General features: G+C 41.3%; 1 protein-coding gene and 1 long non-coding RNA gene across 9 annotated transcripts in view; one reads left to right on the top strand and one right to left on the bottom strand.

Annotated features, from left to right (window-relative positions):
- The window catches only part of ANK3 (ankyrin 3), a 472,635-nt gene that overhangs the window by 423,745 nt on the left and 31,943 nt on the right, over nt 1-16,947 (top strand). For 7 of the 8 annotated variants that reach the window (XM_074374055.1, XM_074374056.1, XM_074374054.1 and 4 more), the window contains 4 exons: nt 520-601; nt 13,073-13,147; nt 15,394-15,525; nt 16,401-16,544. In XM_074374055.1, coding sequence (XP_074230156.1) covers nt 520-601; nt 13,073-13,147; nt 15,394-15,525; nt 16,401-16,544 — 433 coding nt within the window. Of the gene's footprint in view, nt 1-519; nt 602-4,652; nt 11,130-13,072; nt 13,148-15,393; nt 15,526-16,400; nt 16,545-16,947 lie in introns of all 8 variants that reach the window. The other variant, XM_074374057.1, reaches the window with a different exon arrangement.
- Nucleotides 87-4,836, bottom strand: LOC123617699 (uncharacterized). Its single transcript, XR_006725904.2, has 3 exons — nt 4,697-4,836; nt 3,161-3,284; nt 87-391 (listed from the first exon to the last, which is right to left on the bottom strand). It is a non-coding gene; the product is annotated as an uncharacterized LOC123617699 (long non-coding RNA).

Below are 16,947 nucleotides of genomic sequence, written 5' to 3'. Positions count from 1 at the left end.
ACACCTCAGCAATAATAAATAGAATTTGGCAGCTGTAAGACTAACATTACTTCTAATAAAACCATTAACCTGTTTTTAATCTCCTCATCTACATTTTATGCCTGTTAACATACAGAAACAACAGCAGTTATCGGAATAGTAAACTTTGTGTGCCTTTTTTCCTTGAATGTACTCACCAAGAGTGAGTGTACATTGTGATATATGTGCTTTCAATACGAATGAATTTGGGAAAACTTACCGCTCAGCATCAGAAGTCTCTGTAATGCTTGTCTTTTCTTTGTAGTTCCCTGTAGTCTGCTGTGTTGGTGCTCCTACATTTTGCTAAATGGTGGTTATTTGGTTAAGACGTCGGGGTGGGGTTGTAGGATGACAAGGGGAAATTAACATTTCCCTGAGGAAAATCCATAAGAAGGGAAAAAAGCATAAACGAGATGTGCACATGCCAGCCTACAAAAATGTTTCAGAATGATGAAACTGTCACAAGGAAGCTGGACGTAGTCTTTTTTTTTTCTTTTCCAGGGCGAGAAAGCGGACCGACGACAGAGCTTTGCATCGTTAGCTTTACGTAAGCGCTACAGCTACTTGACGGAGCCTGGAATGAGTGAGTTTCCTAACACACTTACTGATCTATGTGGATTTTTATAAGAAGAGACATTTTTTCTATACAAACTGAATTTGGGGGTCATTTGAAAACCCACGGCAGAAGAAAACTGCCTGCAGGAAAACTTTATCACAAAATCTAAGTGATATAGTGTAGATAGGTGAAAATATGAGGTACAAACACCCCTAGGTCGTAGCTTCAGAAGTTTTTTTTTAAGCCATTAGCTATTTTTAAAATTCCAAACACTTACTGTCTCTGAAAACCTTGATTTCACTTTGATTGTTAACTATGCTAGGAGATAATGTACCATTGTTGCTTTAAATCTGTGCTCAAAATAGAAAATCTTTACTTTCATACATGTGGAATGGTATAAAGGATGATAAAGTAACTCTGGTCAGCATCTCATTTTTCTTAATATAGGTAGGTCATTATCTCTTAGCCCTGATTCCTCCTTTTCCCAGTTGTAAGAATTGTGTTTTCGTGCCTTCTTGAGGTAGCACTTGTTTACTGATTTCTTATTTCCTCCCTCCCTCTGCTCTTTATTAAACATCAACTCTAAGGCTAGTCTTCACTAGACTCGTTACCTTTTCTTCTCTCGATGATTGTTTTGGTTCATTGTTAACTGGCTTGCAAGTTATCAAGGCATAGACTCATTCAGTCATATTCGTTCATTCTCTGTGTCTCCCCCTCCCTCCTCCCTCTCCTTTCCTTACCCTTATGGTCATCACCTCTGGTGGTCACTACAGCCCTCAAGATAATCCTGTCCACCAACAGGAACTAAGAGTGTGGAGCAGCACTGTGTCTGACTGACGCAGAGTGGGTGCCACTTTCGCCATCAGAGGAGGATTTATACAAAACTTAGTTTTAAATTAGGGGATCATTTCTAGCTGTTTCCCATTACTCACAGTTACTTGAGTTCAGGGAGGATTGGACATTTACCAGTAAGAACCACAGCTTTGGTTTTCCACATCTTTCTTGAATTCCTGTTTCCTTGAGCCAACATCACATATTAAATGTGCAAGAGGAAACTACTCCACTCCTTAACGCAGGTGGGCTTAGCATAATCTCCTGGAGTCTAGCTCCCTGACTATCTAGTAGGGAAACTTATAGTCAGACACAAAATGGGGGACATAAGAGAAATGAAACTCTACCACACTCATGAATGTTCTTCCAAATTTGTTTTTTCCTCTAGTATAGATGTCTAAATGTTTCCAAAGCCACAGGCTAAAATTAACTCCCATTTTGCTACAAAGCAGGGAAGGTACATTTGTGCGTGTAACAAGATGGTTTTTCAGTGCAACTGACTCTCCCAGGTAGAAGTTTTCCTTAGAATTCTAATTTACCCTAGAGCGAAGGCTCTCATGGGGTAGCTGGCTGGGACTCCCAGGCAACATTCGCAAGCTTCAGACAGGCTCCATGGATCGGCTGCTTGAGGTCAGGGGTGCCTCAGGGCAGGAGAGCGCCTATCTGATTTTGGTCCCTAAGGTATTTGTTTAGGGGACATAGGAGTTGTAAGGTCAGGTGTGTGCTAAGTCAACTGAATTTTTCCCAGTTCTGAAAATACTGCTACTTTTTGGTTCCCTTCAGTTAAGGTGTATGTAGCTTATCTTCCTTGACTTTTGATAGAAGGAAGAGGGTACTTTTCTGTTTTATGAGAGGGTGCACAGTGAGATGAACAAAAGGATAGAGAGAACTAAGAAGGGACTAAAAGAAAAACTAAAGAAATGTAGCTGCAGAATTGGTGTTAGAACGCCAAAAGAATGCAACTTTTCCCGCATTACCGTGTCCTTTCCAAAACCCCCACGCCCCCAGAAGAAAGATTCTGGTGTAATTCAGTGCCTGACATCCAGAATCCCCTTTGTTATAAAGGGTATCACAAAATATGTAACTAATCAGTAAATTGGCTGCTTCGTGCGAAGCATAAAACCATAGATGTGGTTCAGAAGACTTCTTTCCTTGACGGAGCCAGATTTCAGTGGTAAAGGAAAGATGCTTTGCCAATTTCTGCTGGTTATAAAAGTTAAGTTCTCTTGAGACATTGAGCTGAGCCCAAATCCCTGAATTGAAGGAATCCCCAAACCTTCCACTTGCAACGTGGTGTTTCCAAAAGAATTAAGCAATATAACACTGAGAATTATGGCTGGGGGTAGGGGAGGGTAATGAATGGGTGAGTTTTTCCTTAGTTCTTCCACTTTTCTTTAGAATAATATGTAAGCCTAGAAAAGGGTACGTTCTGAATGTTTGAATTTAAATGTACGCTAGGAATGAAAATCTTCACCCTTGTGGGAGTAGCTGCTAATGCAAGGACTGGAGTGTAGCAATGGCACGAGCACAGCATGAAGAGGAGCATAAAGATGAAGCAGAGTCTCATTTCCTCTTCGCATTTCTATTATTCTGAACCAGTGCTTTCTGGGAACGAGACCATACTCAACTCTGACGTAGAACATTAGCCCTTGGCAGGCATTCCAAATGTCTGTGACCAGCTCGGTTTGTTTCTTAGAATTGTAGAAGCAGAGAGGACTGAGTGTGTGTTTGCTCTCCCCCAGCCAGTGTGCTTACCTCGTTTGTATGTTTCTTGTCCCACTGCCAAAAGAATGCCGGTATTAAATCCATCTTTCCTGGTGGTAGGTCTGCCTCATGGCTGCTCCAGTGTTTGGGGGTATCCATGAGTCCCATGAACATTCTGGGAAGGCACGAGAATTGGTACCTTTGCCATTGATTAAATATACATACAGATATATACTGTATCCCACTGTAGATATTTAAATATGGGGTGTTAAAAATATGACTGCTTTCAAAATTTTCCCCATGATACCTTTTGAGAATTAAAAGCATAATGGATTATGAAAAAAGTATCTAAGATAAACTATATGCTTTTATCCGCAATGAAGACACCACCAGATGTGGATATATTTAGTTGCCAAAGGATTTTTAATAAGCAATGTTAAATATTTTTCTAAAATCTCAAAAGGTACCAAGACTTCACGTCTCATGGAAAAAGTGTACTCTTCTTTCTAAATGCTGTTGTGAAAGTATTTTTAAAGTTTACACATTGTGCATAATATGGCATAAAAACTGTATTACTTCTTTGGCTTGTTTGCCATGATATCACGCATGAGAAAATGTTTCAGTTGCTTTGCTTGCTTATGGTAACCATGAACCATATTTCTGGTTTCCCCCCGCTTTGTGTGTGTGTACACATGCATTCTAAAATCATTTCATACATTTTCTTTCTTCCTCATCAAAAGGAATATACTGCATGGAAAAGATAAATGCAAACATTCCTTTTGTTTTTTTCTTTTAAAATTCTGACTCAGAAAATTTCTTGCTCTTATTGGCTTTTTATGGGTGTGAAGCATAACCGAATTGTGCATGGAAGATAACAAATTTAAAATCCAGTGGCTTCACAGTTTGCACATCAGTTGCCTGTCAGTTAAAAGTTATTTTGGATCTGCATGAACTAGGCTTGAGTGGTTTTCTAAAAGAGTCTTAGACATTGAATGTATAGCTATACACAATGATATAGTTCTAAGTAGGTGCAATCTGTATCACCAAAAGGTCCAAGGAGAGGGAACGTTAGAAATTACTAAAATGAGTGTTACATGGTTGCACAAAACAAACGTGTGCCTATACAGGCAAAACAGAACGGCTACTGATATTTCAAAACCAGCACATAAGAAAGTCAATAGGAAGTAAGGGAACGGTTTTCCATTGTGGTTATTTTTCTCATCATTAATTGTTTCCTCATGTTCTTTATTTTTCATTGTTGGCCTATTTGGTTGCAACGTGCTTTTTCTGTCTTTCATTTCATATTGCTCTGTGTTTTATTTCGTTTTATTTTTAACTTTGGATTAGTTATGTCTGTAGAAATTTTTTTTCCTCTTTTTATAATTGTTCCTTTTGCCTCTTCCATTCTAAATCATGCAAACAATTGTACTTGCTTCTGTAATATTTCAAAGTTTACTGACCAATATTTTTCTCTGGTCTCTCTGTTTCTCAACCATTTTTGTTGATTTTTGTGTTTGATTTCATTTTAAAATTTAAGAAACAGTTGAACGGAGTGCAGGAGCAACAAGATCCCTCCCCACTACTTACTCATACAAGCCGTTCTTTTCTACAAGACCATACCAGTCCTGGACAACAGCTCCGATCACAGTGCCCGGGCCGGCCAAGTCAGGCTTCACTTCCTTATCAAGTTCTTCCTCTAATACGCCATCAGCATCTCCATTAAAATCAATATGGTCTGTTTCGACTCCTTCTCCAATCAAATCCACGTTAGGCGCATCAACCACATCTTCAGTTAAATCCATTAGTGACGTGGCATCTCCAATTAGATCCTTTCGGACAATTTCTTCGCCAATAAAAACAGTGGTGTCACAATCTCCATACAATATCCAAGTTTCCTCTGGTACCCTGGTTAGAGCTCCCACAGTCACGGAGGCCTCGCCTTTAAAAGGGCTGGCATCCAGTTCCACGTTTTCCTCTCGAACCTCTCCAGTGACTACAGCAGGATCTCTTTTGGAGAGGTCGTCAATTACTATGACGCCCCCTGCCTCCCCCAAATCAAACATTAATATGTATTCCTCAAGTTTGCCATTTAAGTCAATTATTACATCCGCAGCACCGCTAATATCTTCACCTTTAAAGTCAGTGGTGTCTCCAGCTAAATCAACAGCTGAGGTTATCTCATCAGCTAAAGTTACAATGGCCTCTTCTCTCTCATCACCCGTGAAACAGATGCCTGGACACGCAGAGGTAGCATTAGTCAACGGATCTGTTTCCCCTCTGAAATATCCATCATCTTCAACCTTAATTAATGGATGCAAAGCCACTGCCACGCTACAGGAAAAAATTTCCACAGCTACAAACTCTGTGAGCTCTGTGGTTCATGCAACCACTGACACAGTTGAGAAAGTGTTCCCTGCCACGACAGCAATGCCATTTTCCCCACTCAGGTCCTATGTTTCTTCAGCACCATCAGCTTTTCAGTCTCTAAGGACTCCTTCCGCAAGTGCACTCTATACATCCCTTGGGTCGTCAATATCTGCAACTACCTCATCTGTAACTTCATCGATAATAACAGTGCCAGTATACTCTGTAGTCAATGTTTCGCCAGAACCAGCACTAAAGAAACTTCCAGACTCTAATTCACTTACGAAATCAGCAGCAGCCTTGCTGTCACCCATTAAAACATTGACTACGGAGACACATCCACAGCCCCATTTCAATCGAACTTCATCTCCAGTTAAGTCATCTTTGTTCCTTGCACCGTCTGCCCTTAAGTTGTCTACACCATCTTCTCTATCTTCCAGTCAGGAGATACTAAAAGACGTGGCTGAAATGAAAGAGGACCTAATGCGGATGACTGCAATACTCCAAACAGATGTGCCTGAGGAGAAGCCATTCCAACCCGAACTCCCCAAAGAGGGGAGAATGGACGATGAAGAACCTTTCAAAATTGTCGAGAAAGTAAAGGAAGACTTAGTGAAAGTTAGTGAAATCCTCAAAAAAGATGTCTGTGTAGATAACAAAGGACCACCCAAATCACCAAAGAGTGACACAGGACAGTCTCCCGAAGATGACTGGATAGAATTTAGTTCAGAAGAAATAAGAGAAGCAAGACAAGCTTCTGTGAGTCATTCTCCCTCTCTGCCAGAGAGAGTACAAGTAAAAGCCAAGGCCGCCTCCGAAAAGGATTATAACTTGACCAAAGTGATTGATTACTTGACAAATGATATCGGGAGCAGTTCACTGACAAACTTAAAGTACAAGTTTGAGGATGCAAAGAAGGATGGTGAAGAGAGACAGAAAAGAATTTTAAAGCCAGCAATTGCTCTGCAGGAACACAAACTCAAAATGCCTCCAGCCTCCATGAGGCCGTCCACCTCCGAGAAAGAGTTATGTAAAATGGCCGATTCCTTTTTTGGAACAGATACAATTTTAGAGTCTCCAGATGACTTCTCTCAACACGATCAAGATAAAAGTCCCTTGTCCGACAGTGGCTTTGAAACAAGAAGTGAAAAAACACCTTCAGCCCCACAAAGCGCTGAAAGCACTGGTCCTAAACCACTTTTTCATGAAGTCCCCATCCCTCCAGTCATTACAGAAACGAGAACTGAAGTGGTTCACGTTATCAGGAGCTATGAGCCCTCAGCTGGGGATGCTCCCCAGCCCCAGCCAGAGGAGCCCGTGTCACCCAAGCCTTCACCTACTTTTATGGAATTGGAACCAAAGCCCACCACTTCTAGTATTAAAGAGAAAGTTAAAGCATTTCAAATGAAAGCAAATGGCGAAGACGACGACCACAACCGAGTTCTCGGCAAAGGCGTGCGCGTTAAAGAGGAGACTCACATCACCACCACCACCAGGATGGTTTATCATTCTCCGCCAGGCAGCGAAGGTGCCTCTGAAAGACTTGAAGAAACCATGTCAGTCCATGACATCATGAAGGCCTTTCAGTCCGGGCGGGATCCTTCCAAAGAGCTGGCAGGTCTGTTTGAACATAAGTCGGCAGTGTCTCCAGAGGTTCACAAGTCTGCTGCTGAAACCTCAGCCCAGCATGCAGAGGACAACCAAATGAAACCCAAACTGGAGCGTATAATAGAAGTCCACATCGAAAAAGGTAACCAAGCTGAACCCACTGAAGTCATTATTAGAGAAACCAAAAAGCATCCAGAAAAGGAAATGTATGTATATCAGAAAGACTTATCCCGGGGAGATATTAACCTAAAAGATTTTCTGCCAGAAAAACACGATGCTTTTCCTTGTTCAGAGGAACAGGGTCAGCAAGAAGAAGAAGAACTCACTGCTGAAGAGTCACTGCCTTCTTATCTGGAGTCTTCCAGAGTGAACACTCCTGTGTCCCAAGAAGAAGACAGCCGCCCTAGTTCTGCTCAACTCATATCTGATGACTCTTATAAAACATTGAAGCTTTTGAGTCAACACTCAATAGAATACCATGACGATGAGTTGTCAGAACTAAGAGGGGAGTCTTACAGGTTTGCTGAGAAAATGCTTCTGTCAGAAAAGCTAGATGTGTCTCATTCTGATACTGAGGAATCGGTTACAGACCATGCAGGACCCCCTAGCTCAGAGTTACAGGCGTCTGATAAGCGGTCCAGAGAAAAAGTAGTCACTGCCCCCCCAAAAGAAATTCTCTCCAAAATCTATAAAGATGTGTCTGAAAATGGTGTAGGTAAAGTGTCTAAAGATGAGCATTTTGATAAAGTGACAGTGTTGCACTACTCTGGCGATGTTAGTAGTCCAAAACATGCCATGTGGATGCGCTTTACTGAGGACAGATTAGACAGAGGTAGAGAGAAGTTGATATACGAAGATAGGGTGGACAGGACTGTGAAGGAAGCTGAAGAAAAACTGACTCAAGTGTCACAGTTTTTTCGTGACAAAACCGAAAAGCTCAATGATGAACTGCAGTCCCCCGAGAAAAAGCCACGCCCTAGAAATGGCAAAGAATACTCATCTCAAAGCTCCACCAGTAGCAGCCCTGAGAAAGTGCTCCTGGCAGAACGGCTGGCATCCAGTGATGAGTGGGTTAAGGCGAGGCAGTGGGGCCAGGATGGACAAGGCTTCCCTAAAGCTGATGAGAGGGACGCAGCCAGCCCGCCCAGCAGCCCAGAGAAGGTTGTTGCCCAACAGACTGAGGACAGCAAGTCCACGGAGGAAGCCAAAGGAAGCGTTTCACAGAGCAAAGACCCCGAAGGGCCCCAGTCTGGGTTTCAGCTCAAACAATCGAAACTCAGTTCCATTCGACTAAAATTTGAACAAGGCACACAGGCCAAAAGTAAGGACGTTTCTCAAGAAGACAAAAAGCCAGATGGCCAATCCAAAATCCCGGTTAAAAAAATCCAGGAGAGCAAGCTACCTGTCTACCAAGCGTTTGCCAGAGAAAAACAGCAGAAGGCCGTGGATCTCATTTCGGATGAAAGTGTATCTGTGCAAAAAGATTTTATGGTATTAAAGGCAAAAGATGAGCATGCCCAGAGCAGTGAAACTGTTGTAAATGATTCCAGCTCTGATGACGTGACAAAACAGAGAACTGAAATGTTAAGTAAAGCTGTGCCTGACTATTTTTCTGAACAACAGGCTAAAGACTTGGCCTGTCATGTAACCTCAGATTTAGCAACTAAGGGACCATGGGACAAAAAGGTCTTTAGAACGTGGGAAAGTTCTGGAGCCACTAACAATAAGTTGCAGAAAGAAAAACTTTCACATGTACTTGTTCATGATGTAAGAGAGAATCACTCTGGTCACCCTGAGAGTAAAATGGTTGATCAAAGGAATGAATTTTTGTCTGTGACTGAGAGAGAACACAAATTGTTAACTAATGGCTCTCTCTCAGAAATTAAGGAAATGACTGTAAAATCTCCCTCCAAAAAAGTCTTATATAGAGAGTATGTTGTTAAGGAAGGGGAACGCCCAGGTGGCTCTCTTGACCAGCCTTCCAGGAGAAGTGACAGCTCAGCCGTGTCGCACATCCCGGTCAGAGTCGTGGACGAGAGGAGGATGCCGTCTTCTCACATTCCCGATGGTTTCTGCGAACAGTCGACATTTCCAAAACATGAACTATCCCAAAAGTTATCCCAGTCAAGTCTGAGTAAAGAGACACTTGAGACACAGCACTTTAATTCTATAGAAGATGAAAAAGTTACCTATTCAGAAATCAGCAAAGTTTCCAAACAGAGTTATGTAGGCTTATGCCCGCCTCTCCAGGAAACCGAAACCTCCCCGACCAAGTCTCCTGATTCTTTAGAGTTTAGTCCAGGAAAGGAATCTCCCCCTAGTGATGTATTCGACCACAGTCCCATTGATGGGTTGGAAAGAGTGGCACCACTAGCCCAGACAGAGGGAGGGAAAGAGATAAAAACGTTACCTGTGTATGTCAGTTTCGTGCAGGTGGGGAAGCAGTATGAAAAGGAGATACAACAAGGAAGTGTAAAAAAAATCGTAAGTCAGGAATGTAAGACAGTACAAGAGACCAGGGGGACCTTTTATACAACTAGACAGCAGAAGCAACCTCCTTCTCCCCAAGGGAGTCCCGAAGATGACACTCTAGAGCAAGTTTCCTTTCTAGACAGCTCTGGGAAAAGCCCCCTGACCCCAGAAACACCCAGTTCAGAGGAAGTGAGTTACGAATTTACGTCTAAGACACCAGACTCGCTCATAGCTTACATACCAGGCAAACCCAGCCCAATTCCCGAGGTTTCTGAGGAATCTGAGGAAGAGGAGCAGGCCAAGTCAGCCTCCGTGAAGCAGGCTACAGTGGAGGAAACAGCAGCAGTCGAGCACGAAGTGCCTGACAACGTGAGCAAAGACTCTAGCCAAAGACCCAAAAACAACAGAGTTGCCTATATTGAGTTTCCCCCTCCTCCGCCACTGGATGCAGACCAGATGGAGTCAGATAAGAAACACCCCTACCTCCCTGAGAGAGAGGTTGACATGATTGAGGTCAATCTGCAGGACGAGCACGACAAGTACCAGCTGGCTGAGCCAGTCATCAGGGTGCAGCCACCCTCACCAGTTCCTCCTGGGGCGGACATCAGTGATTCCAGTGATGACGAATCTATTTATCAACCAGTCCCAGTTAAAAAATACACCTTCAAGTTAAAGGAAGTAGACGATGAACAAAAAGAAATGACACAATCCAAAGGCTCTGCTGAAAAGGCCTCCACCCAGAAAGAATTGGAAATGAATGGATCCGGAAAAGATCACGAATTTGGCCTTGGCCTTGATTCGCCTCAGAATGAAACTGCCCAGAATGGGAACAACGACCAGTCCATCACAGAGTGTTCCATTGCTACCACGGCAGAGTTTTCTCACGACACAGATGCCACAGAGATCGACTCCCTGGATGGCTATGACCTGCAGGATGAAGATGACGGCTTGACAGAGAGTGATTCTAAACTCCCAAGCCAAGCCATGGAGATTAAGAAAGATGTCTGGAGCATGGAGGGCATTCTGAAGCCAGCTGATCGCTCCTTTAGCCAAAGCAAACTTGAAGTTATCGAAGAGGAGGAGGGAAGGGTGGGACTGGATGAAGATAAGCCACCACCTAAAAGTCCTTCATCTGAGAAGACTCCTGATAAGACTGATCAGAAGTCAGGGGCTCAGTTTTTTACACTAGAAGGCAGACACCCTGACAGATCCGTGTTTCCCGATACCTACTTCAGTTACAAAGTAGATGAAGAATTTGCCACTCCTTTTAAAACAGTAGCTACCAAAGGCCTAGATTTTGACCCTTGGTCCAGTAACCGAGGGGACGATGAAGTTTATGACGGTAAAGCGCGGGAAGATGAAACTAAGCCATTTGGTCTGGCTGTGGAAGACCGCTCTCCAGCAACAACCCCTGATACAACGCCCGCCAGAACGCCAACTGACGAAAGTACCCCAACTAGTGAGCCTAACCCCTTCCCATTTCATGAAGGAAAAATGTTTGAGATGACTCGCAGTGGTGCAATTGACATGAGCAAGAGGGATTTTGTTGAAGAGAGGCTCCAATTTTTCCAGATTGGTGAGCATACTTCTGAAGGGAAGTCAGGGGACCCGGGGGAAGGGGATAAAAGTATGGTCACTGCCACACCACAGCCACAGTCAGGGGACACCACTGTAGAAACCAATCTAGAGAGAAACGTAGAGGCACCTACAGTCGAACCTAACCCCAGCAGCCCGACCAGCGGAGAGTGTCAGGAAGGCACATCCGGTAGCGGCTCCCAGGAGAAGGCAGCGGCAGCCACTAACACCTCTAAAGTTGATCCCAAGTTGCGCACGCCTATAAAAATGGGAATTTCTGCATCCACCATGACCATGAAGAAAGAAGGCCCCGGAGAAGTGACAGATAAGATAGAAGCTGTGATGACCAGTGGTCAGGGATTAGAGAATGAAACTATAACAGTGATCTCAAATACAGCCAATAGCCACATGGGCGTTAGGCCCCAAGAAAAACATGATTTTCAAAAAGATAACTTTAATAACAACAACAATTTGGATGCTTCCACCATACAGACAGATAACATCACAAGTAACATAGTTCTGACAGAACATTCTGCACCCACTTGTACCACAGAGAAAGCTAATCCAGTGAAAAACTCCTCAGGAAAAAAGACAGGGGTACTGCAAGGACACTGTGTGAGAGATAAGCAGAAAGTTCTCGGAGAGCAGCCAAAGACAAAGGAATCCATAGGGATTAGGCAAAAATCCAAACTTCCCATAAAGGCCACTTCACCTAAAGATATCCTCCCACCAAATCATATGCCAAACATTAATGTGAGTAAAATGAAGCAAGTTAGTCAATCTGAGAAAACCAAAACTGTTACTACTACTTCATGTGTAGATGTGAAGTCTAGAATTCCAGTGAAAAACACACACAGGGATACCACAGGCTCAGTTAGAAAGCCGTGTGCCACACACAAGCAAGAGCAGCCAGAGAAGGGCAAGGCCAAACAGCTTCCATCCAAGTTGCCAGTAAAGGTAAGATCCACCTGTGTCACCACCACCACCACCACCACCACCACTACCACCACCACCACCACCACAGTTAAAGTTAGGAAAAGTCAGCTTAAGGAAGTATGTAAACATTCCATTGAATATTTTAAGGGAATTAGTGGTGAGACCTTAAAGCTTGTGGACCGCCTCTCTGAAGAAGACAAAAAGATGCAGTCCGAGCTGTCCGATGAGGAAGACAGTACCTCCAGAACCACGTCGTTGTCCGAGACTTCCCGGGGTGGCTGGCCTTCGGTTACCACGAAGTCTACTAGAGATAAGAAAACAGAGGCAGCACCTTTAAAATCAAAGAGTGAAAAGGCCGGCAGTGAGAAAAGGAGCAGTAGGAGGACTGGTGAGAATGAAGGCAGTCAGGTCTCTCGAGCACTCTTTGCTCACATCCTGGAGAACGAACATAGTTTGTAAACACTTTCCGACTCGTAGACCCTAGTGCATGAACTGTCGTGATTGCCTGTGGAGTGACTTAACCGTAGTTTCCCATTCTGTCATTGTCATCTGTATGTGCTGTCTATACACTCTCTTCCTTTTAACCCAACAACACTGTAGACAGCTAGGGAAGCATGCTGAAGATATTGGTGTCTTTCAAGATGAGCAACTTTTTTTTTAAAATGTGCTAATGGATATGATTCTGTCAAAGTAAAAGCACAGATGTTGAAATGCCATCGTGGTGTTTTCACCAACACAACAATTGTGTAACTTCTGTGAAGTAGCTAGCTTGTCAGCATGTTGAATTCCATTACATTGAGCATCCATGTAGTCTGACATTTGGCCTGATGCAGTTGAAAATCAAGTGAGCCATGTGAAAAGAGAAGTGTTCATGTAGGTGATTAGGACACATTTGAGTGTACAGTGTTAGCATTAGTGTCTCTGTAAAATCTGAGTACTGCTAAAAGCAATTTTCCAGTGTCGTATTTTTCTTGATGATTATTTTAATTAAGCAATTGTAAATCGTAGGTCCACAGAGTCCATGTGAACGGACAGATATCAGAATGGCAATAGTAGCCGATCATCTGGGACTTAGTTGGACAGGTAAGTGTGTACATGCCTGAATGAAACAAATACAGTTTCTTAATTTGTCCTCTTCACAAGCAGTTCATTATTTAAAAAAAGAAAGAAAGAGAAAAGAAAAGAAACAAGCAATGAATTTTTAAAAGTTTTTTTTATCACCCATAATTCTATCTACCCAGAGTTAATTATGGCTGATACCTTGTATATGGTGTTTTTCAAAGCTTTTTTTCTGTGCATATATAATAAAGCATAAAAATTTAAGTCTTATTTTACCTTAAATTAAGCACTTTCTTCACAATGCCATTTCTGTTAATATAGGATAAATTTTCACCTATTTGCAAATTTATTCTGTGGCATAAAAGAAAACATAGCTAAGGCCTATAATTTTTTAAATAATCCACAATTTTTATACATGGTTTATGCCCTTAGACCAGCTCTCTTGGGCAACAGTTCACTTGTCCATGCCTAGGTTTCACAAATTTTAATCACTCATGAGTCATCTTCACAATTTTTAGGATATACACATATCATCTGTACGTTTATTCACCTGGCACTTTGAAGGGGACACTTTAATGCTCAAAAGATTTATTTAAAAGGAAGTCATATCACTTTGACAATAGAAAACAAGAATCATTTTCAATAACTACATAAACAAGAAAACAATGGATGGCAGTAAGCTTAAATTTTGAATTAAAAAATGATTTATGTGTACCCTATTTAAACAATCTATTCAATTTACAAAAATAATTGCTGCATTCTGTGAAATGAAAGAAACTTCTCATGATCCGTGTGTAGAAAAGGATTACCTGGCTTGATTTTACTTCATTAAAGATGAAGATAAGGCTCTGTGTCAACCGGACAATACTGCTTTGTGGTTTTAAAGTTAACTGGGCACCAGAAATCCTACTTCACATCAATCAGAGGAATTTTATGTTTTATAGGTTGAGTGTTTTTTTTAATGCAGAGCCAAAAACATAATAGTTAAATGAATAAATGATTGTCATATCTAAAGTCATGTTTCATACTATCAGTGACATACACTCTCTACTCAGGGAAACAATTATCTACACTATCAAAAGGGAGAATATGAAACTAGATCATGGCAAAAGAGGTCACCTACATTTCTACATTTTTTTTTTCCTTCAAATGCTGTGAACCCTGCCCCCCTGTCCCTCATCCTCTCTTCTGCACATGTTAAGTCCTCCTCTCTCCTTCCACCCAGTCCTGCCCTCAGGCACACTGCCAGTGACCTGGAGCCTAGTGAAGCTCAGAAAGACAGGCATTCTGAGTAATCCTTTGTAGATTGATGAGAGTTAATAGTAATTCACTATGTATATGTATTTTCTAACATAAAGCTAATAATATTTATATTTTAACACTGAACACTGTATCTGAAAATAACATGGAGCTTATGTTGATATTTGTGGTATTGCTTGCCCATAACTATTAGATTTTCTTCTTTAAGCAAATAGTCCTTAGTCTGTCAGAATAAACTTGGAGATGATGTGACTTAAGAGTAGCGAGACATAAAGTCATAAAACTAAAATTCTTAGTGACAGTTTTGTCTTTTCACTGAGTCTTTAGACAAAGGATCCAGTTTGGTCATGACGGCAGTAAAGAGTATTGTCTCTTAAAACCCAAAGAAATGAAGAACTTTGGAGTGTATGGGTATATACATTTCCTTGGACAGAAAGTTTATCCCCCTTTTATTTTTTTACACAAATGGCAGCAGTCATAGACAATGATCTGGCTTGGAGTCATCATTTAGGAGTCACTCCTCCCTGGTGGAGTTCATGAAACTTGAAGGCCTAGAGAGCAGAATATTATGTGAGTGAAAGATGTACTTCATTAAGACTGCCTAGAGAAAATCCTAGCAGCGTCTCTTGTGGCATTCTTATGAATTGTATGTCCCTACCCTACCCTGTATGAAGTTTGTTCAAATTACAGAGAGTATTTTGTCTGAATTACGAGAATCCGGCAGCATCCTCTTTGAACAGATCAAGAATCTTTATAAAATAATCTCTAAAGGGAATCTGACTGTAAGATAAGGAGTGACCTCAGGAGAGTTAAGTCATAGCCTGTGTGGGAGGACGACTTTCCTGTGAAATCAAGTATATAAAGAACAATGCCCAAGGCTGTACTTGGGTTTTACTATAAAATTCCTTTTCTTTTTTTTTTTTTTTTGTGGCAGTTGAGCATTACTTTGATGAAACGTAAGTGATAAAAGTATAATATGAAATCTTAGTAACTCTTTTTCTTTTCTACAGAACTGGCAAGGGAACTGAATTTTTCAGTGGATGAAATCAATCAAATACGTGTGGAAAATCCAAATTCTTTAATTTCTCAAAGCTTCATGTTATTAAAAAAATGGGTTACCAGAGACGGAAAAAATGCTACAAGTATGCTGAAATTATATTACTTTAACTTTCAAAACTGCGGATGTCCAGTATTTTAGATAAGCCCACTGTTAATAAAATGAGAGTGATCATAAAGTAATAGCAAGTCTTTTGAAGTTATACTTGTTTAACTTAGTGCGAACATTGTAAACTTCTGTCTTTACGAAGCTTTTAGAAAGCAAGTAGTAGGAGAGTTTTTGCATTTTGTCTGTAGTTCTCTGTGACCATCAAAAATGAAAATATAATTTTAGTCATTAAATCATGGGGTGGCTGCTCTGACCAGAGATGGATGTGCAGGAGGTAGAGAGAGGAGAATAGGATCCGGTCATTTTATGCAGCCTGGTCTGTGATGACAGAGAAGTCTCTACGATTGTTGGGTTTTGTGTGGTTTAGTTTGGGGTGGGGGTTAGGGGAGTGGTGCTGTACTATGAAAAGTGCCAACCCACAACAATGTGGAATAAGTTATTCTGGGTTTGCCTGTGTCAGCCTGACCTTAATAAGTCATTAAAGTGCTAAGCATCAAATGTAAGGGTGACCTATTTTGACAGTCTAATAGGAGAGGAATGTGTTTAAAATTTTATTAGATCCCTTTATAACTAAAAGGAGTCCAGCTACTTGGAGGCCCATCTGCTCTGCGTCTTAACAGTGGAATAAATGTTGCTGTCATCACACACAGCTTCAAAAGTGACTCTTAAGACCCAAACATGTCTTCCTTGTAGCTTCCCTGAGCCCTCTGGATAGTGAGTATTGCAGAGCTGGAATAAGGAGCTAAAACACCAGGAGGGTCAAGAAAGCCATGCCTTTGTGTGGATATTGTGATGCCTAGAAAAAATAATTTAATTGGGTTTTCAGCCTTTTTTTTTTTTCTCCTTTTTCAGCTGATGCCTTAACTTCGGTCTTGACAAAAATTAATCGGATAGATATAGTGACTCTGCTAGAAGGACCAATATTTGATTATGGAAATATTTCAGGCACCAGAAGTTTTGCAGATGAGAACAATGTTTTCCATGACCCTGTTGATGGTAACTGAATTTAGTGTTCATATTTACTTAATCATTTGATAAAATCTGAAAGTGCATTAGGGCAATGCAGTCACTTAAAACCAACTCAGTTGTGATTTACTTGACTTAATTTCTCATTTTCACAGCATTTTCTCTACCAGAGTCTGCAAACAAACACTTAATAGAGTAAACCTGATGTCTCTGTTATATAAAATACAAATGAGGTATAAAGACATAAGAGTTGATACTTCCAACTATTTTATATGACCAAATGGAACAAAATTCAATATCTAGAGAATACATTTCTTTTGTCAGTGTTGTATTAACCTAAAAAACTAGTGAACTCTTTTATTCATATAAAAGACCAAATTGTGAGCTCTTACACAAATTTTTAAGTAAAATGGTTAATTACTGTTTGGGGACC

Source organism: Camelus bactrianus, chromosome 11 (assembly GCF_048773025.1).
Source record: "Camelus bactrianus isolate YW-2024 breed Bactrian camel chromosome 11, ASM4877302v1, whole genome shotgun sequence".
Classification (NCBI taxonomy): domain Eukaryota; kingdom Metazoa; phylum Chordata; class Mammalia; order Artiodactyla; family Camelidae; genus Camelus; species Camelus bactrianus.
Note: the sequence above shows the minus strand (reverse complement) of the source record. Positions and strands in the feature narration are given on the sequence as shown.